The 5,176-nt window shown below is 44.0% G+C and overlaps 1 protein-coding gene and 2 non-coding genes across 3 annotated transcripts; 2 read left to right on the forward strand and 1 right to left on the reverse strand.

Annotated features, from left to right (window-relative positions):
- Window positions 1-218: 218 nt before the first annotated feature.
- On the forward strand, window positions 219-1,077 carry LOC128237564 (uncharacterized). Its single transcript, XM_052953156.1, has 2 exons — window positions 219-662; window positions 826-1,077. Exons 1-2 carry the CDS (start codon window positions 219-221, stop codon window positions 1,075-1,077), a joined length of 696 nt encoding a protein of 231 aa, XP_052809116.1.
- A 968-nt stretch (window positions 1,078-2,045) lies between these two features.
- Window positions 2,046-2,119, forward strand: Trnan-guu (transfer RNA asparagine (anticodon GUU)). The gene has a single exon. It is a non-coding gene; the product is annotated as a tRNA-Asn (tRNA).
- A 2,677-nt stretch (window positions 2,120-4,796) lies between these two features.
- On the reverse strand, window positions 4,797-4,870 carry Trnan-guu (transfer RNA asparagine (anticodon GUU)). Its single transcript has one exon. It is a non-coding gene; the product is annotated as a tRNA-Asn (tRNA).
- Between the last annotated feature and the right edge of the window lie 306 nt (window positions 4,871-5,176).

Below are 5,176 nucleotides of genomic sequence, written 5' to 3' on the forward strand. Positions count from 1 at the left end.
CAGCACCAGTATGTACCACCACCAGCATGTACCACCACCAGCATGTACCAGCACCAGAATGTACTGGCACCAGCATGTACCAGCACCAGTATGCACCAGCACCAGTATGTACCAGCACCAGTATGTACCAGCACCAGAATGTACTGGCACCAGTATGTACCAGCACCAGCATGTACCACCACCAGCATGTACCAGCACCAGTATGTACTGGCACAAGAATGTACCAGTATGAACAGACACCAGTAAGTACCAGCACTTGTATGTACCAGCAACAGTATGTTCGTGCACCAGCGTATACCAGCACCAGCATGTACCAACACCATCAACGGCATTTACCAGTACCAGCACGTACCATCACCATTAACAGCATGTACCAGCACAAGCATGTATCAGCACCAGCACCAGTGTGTACCAGCACCAGCATGTACCAGCACCAGAAGGTACCATCACCAGCACCAGCATGTATCAGCACCAGCATGTACCAGCACCGGCATGTACCAGCACCAGCATGTTCCAGCACCTGCATGTACCAGCACCAGTATGAACCAGCCCCAGTATGTGCCAGCACCAGTATGTACCAGCACCAGCATGTACCAGCACCAGCATGTACTGGCACCAGCACCAGCATATACCAGCACCAGCACCAGCATGTACCAGCCCCAGTATGTACCAGCCCCAGTATGTACCAGCCCCAGTATGTACCAGCACCAGCACCAGCATGTACAAGCACCAGCACCAGCATGTACCAGCACCAGTATGTACCAGCACCAGCATGTACCAGCAACAGCATGTACCAGCACCAGCACCAGCGTGTACCATCACCAGCACCAGCAGGTACCAGCACCAGCATATACCAGCACCAGCATGTACCAGCATGTACCAGCACCAGCACCAGCATGTACTAGCACCAGCATGTACCAGCACCAGCATGTTCCAACACCAGCATATACCCAACACCAGCATGTACCATCACCAGCATGTACCATCACCAGCATGTACCAGCACCAGCATGTACCAGCACCAGCATGTTCCAACACCAGCATATACCCAACACCAGCACAATGCAGTATATACTAGCACCAGCATGTACCAGCACCAGTATGTACCAGCACCAGTATGTACCAGCACCAGCATGTACCAGCACCAGCATGTACCAGCACCAGTATGTACCAGCACCAGCATGTACCAGCACCAGTATGTACCAGCACCAGCATGTACCAGCACCAGTATGTACCAGCACCAGCATGTACCAGCACCAGCATGTACCAGCACCACCACCGGCATGTACCAGCACCACCACCAGCATGTACCAGCACCAACACCAGGACCGATACACATTTGCATGATGTCAACTTTTTTCACAAATTTTATCTTCCGAAGGCAACGGTGTTTCTGAAACCAAATCAGGCCGACGGTACATCAGCAGGATTACACTTACATTTCAACAATCGAGGAAATTCTTGAATCTTGCCTACAAGAATCACAAGCCGGCCCACACGCATATTAAAGGCTAATTTTACGTATTAACCTAGCCTCAGTGGGTCACTGATAAACCGATTAGGACAAGACATGAAAACAGGTTCACACGCACATTACATAACTCTCATTCTTAGACGTTCAGACTGAATTACATAAGAAATGAGTTCCGTCTTATCGCCGGCTGGTTTGAGCAACTATCTCTGTTACGATGAACGTGCCTCTATTAAAACATTGCTGTTTCTGTTGGTTGAACACAGGCTGCAATGTTCAACTTCTAGAAAGAAGGAAAGACCTTGTGCTCCGTCTCCCAAAAACCCACACAGACAGGGGCCGTGGGACGGTTGACAAGAACAGATCGGCGTTGTTAAGGGCTTGAACTTGTCTTCGAAAAGGCTACCTCTAAATTATTTCTAGCTATGGTATACTATAATAACTGCGATGTTTATCACTGTTCTACTCACAACTATGATAACAGTTTTAAGTCAGTGTGGTCCATTGTTTTATATGACTATTTTGTAATAATATGAATATGATTTATTTCAGCAGCTGTCTCCGTTTGTGCAGTTGTCTCTGTGGCGCAATTGGTTAGCGCGTTCGGCTGTTAACCGAAAGGTTGGTGGTTCGAGCCCACCCAGGGACGACATTCTTTTTTAGTATCATAAATACAATAGCATCGGAACTCTTTCTCAAGCGCGGCCCTTGTGGTTTCAAGTTTATTTTAGAAATCATCACTGGAATGCAGAATTTACAACATCCATTGAAGTCAAAGTGGCAGTTTGATGTATAGTGTCCAGTTCACAATGGCGGACCCTCACCCCTACGTAACCCTTACTACAGTGGGCTCTGATGTAACCATGTCCGGTGTCCTCACAGCGCCCTCTTGCTGCAGATGTGGGCCAGTGTCAGGACACAGAGAGTGGCGACCAGGGCTAGTGAGGACTGGCATAACGTTGCAGTTGTTAAATACGTCTTTGATTTCAGACTTCAATTTGTGTAGACATACGAGGGGTCGTAGAGTGTAGACATACGAGGGGTCGTAGAGTGTAGACATACGAGGGGTCGTAGAGTGTAGACATACGAGGGGTCGTAGAGTGAATTGCGTTGAACTTGTCCTTAAACTTCGAGTGTCTCCATCGTTGAAATATTCCCACGTTGAACGCCGTAGTGGCCAATTGAAAAGCAATATTACAAATCCTGTGGAGATCACAAAAACGTCATAAAACGCAGTTATAAACATAGTCAAAATCCTGATATCCCGATGACCATACCATCTATAAATACCATAAGAAACAACCATTTTTTATGAAACTTTGCATACATGTTCAAGATATTTTGAACTTTATTTTGTTACCATAAGAAATAATTGCCTGAATAGTTTTTAAGTTACATTAAAATTCCTCTTATTTGTTTTATAAACCCGTGAACGTCAATGACATTATGATAAGATTTGGAATGCGAACAATCCCTGTCGCATCCGGTATGTAGCCAGTCTAGGGTCAAACCCGAGTTTGACCGTCGGGCCGACGTAACTTCTCCCCTCGTTAACACTTCACCCGTAATATCCGCTATCTCTGACCTGTGATAAATCTTCATTGTTGATGCGCCATTCTCGTTTTTAATTTGCCTCATCTTCCTTCCTTTGTGCTCTTTCATCGTCCAAAATAAAGGTGACCAAAGAGTGAAATGACTTCAATTTAATGTTAGGCAACCTAGTTGACCGAAAACCGCAACGACTGCTGAACTAACTGTAAACGTTTATCAATTATGCTGTTTTTATCAACAAAAGATTGTTGAAATTGTCCACAAGTATTTTAACAGTCATTGAGTCCAACAATTTGCTGCATGTCCGTCCGTCCGTTCAACGGTTCCTTTATGCATAGATGCCTTCTTTAAACGTTCGTCCGCCTGCTCGTTGATCTAGATCTGTCGTATATCCACCCGTCCAGAGACTTGGCATAAAGTGTCGTCTGTTTTGTCAATTCGTTTTCATGTAAAATAAACACATTAAAAAGTAGTCCACTGACTGTGTTGGTCTGGGTCTAATATATAAAACGTATGAGATTAAGCGTGTATGATGTAGATACCAGCACAGGGCCAGGGCCGGCGAGGCTGGGAGGATGTATATACCAGCACAGGGCCGGGGCCGGCGAGGCTGGGAGGATCAGCGCAGGGCCAGGTTCGGCGGAGCTGGAAGGATGTATATACCAGCACAGGGCCGGGGTCGGCGGGGCTGTATGATGTAGATGCCAGTCCAGGGCCGGGGTCGGGGGTGCTGTGAGGAGGTAGATACCAGAGCAGTGCCGGGGTCGGCGGGGCTGGGAGGATGTTTATGTTTGTTTATACTCGAGACAACAGGCATTTCACTCTCAATGTTTAGTTAAATAATTGACCCAGCAATGTAAACTTAACACGTGGGCTGTCGGTAGATGGTTCTTTGATGGGATCAATTTGTTTATTTTGCGATATGCGGCTGGTCAATGGCCTTGGCGGAAGGGTTTTTTTGCACGGCCATTGGACGCCTTGGGGACTGGAAACGCCAACTTAGGGCATATTAGGGGATTTGTAGCCACTTGACATTCTGTAAACAATAGGCTTACACTTGGCACAGGTATTTGGTGCTCCATATTTTGCTTACTCGACATTTTATAAAATATGATAAAAAATCAGGCTTGATTATAAGATTGTCAACGAGTGACACACAAACAGTATGAGCATCCTGCTTAGACAAAAAAGGTCTTTGTTAAACTTAGATCTCCTTTTTTATCTATTTGATTATTTATTATTTTTTTATTTTTATTTTTTATTTATTTGATTATTGATTTTTTATTTCTTTATCTATTCTTTTTTTTTTTTTGGGGGGGGGGGGGAGGGGGGTCTGTACCAAACCGACCTATATCACTGTTGTAGAAAGTCTTAAATATAAAATGGTCAACATTTAAACTGTTGACTTTAAAAATGCACATTGTTAAGGAAATTACGAACAAAAAATATGGGGTCGGTCAGGTTAGTGAAAACAAACATTTTCTACGCCTTAGCATTAAAGCTCTTGCCACTGCCAAGCCACTGCCAAGATCCATGAAACTTTGCAGGAGGCAAGCACCACTTCCCGACGATTATGAGCTTGGTATAAAGACGTTGACAAAAAGGGCCACTGGATGCTGACTATCTTAATCATAACAAAAAATGTTAGGTTACTACACAAACACTGGAACGAAAACTTCTTTATTGTTTGTCGGAGTTATCGTATTTTGAATATAAACTATTATTTTGTCAAACTGAGTTATTAAAAATCAAAAATATAAAACGTAAAAAATAAGCGTCCCTGGGTGGGCTCGAACCACCAACCTTTCGGTTAACAGCCGAACGCGCTAACCAATTGCGCCACAGAGACATCTGTCTAATGCGTTATTAAACTTGTATTTATATTCAATACACACTGCACTACGATAATACTAAAGTGATCCGAATAGAATTCCCGCGGAATTCAAAATGCGCCCGTGCGTTATATCAACGATCTTCATTCGTTGTCTTGGGTTTTATTAGGTTATTTAAAACTCATAAGTCTAATTTTACAATTATTGCATAATAAAATAATTACTAAAAGAAAATAGCTATAAATTATCGATATTTAGCCATATTGGCTGTTTAATCCATAGAACAGTTTTACAATGCGTATGGGTCTGAAACCACCTTTATT

This window comes from Mya arenaria, chromosome 6 (genome assembly GCF_026914265.1).
Source record: "Mya arenaria isolate MELC-2E11 chromosome 6, ASM2691426v1".
Lineage (NCBI taxonomy): Eukaryota > Metazoa > Mollusca > Bivalvia > Myida > Myidae > Mya > Mya arenaria.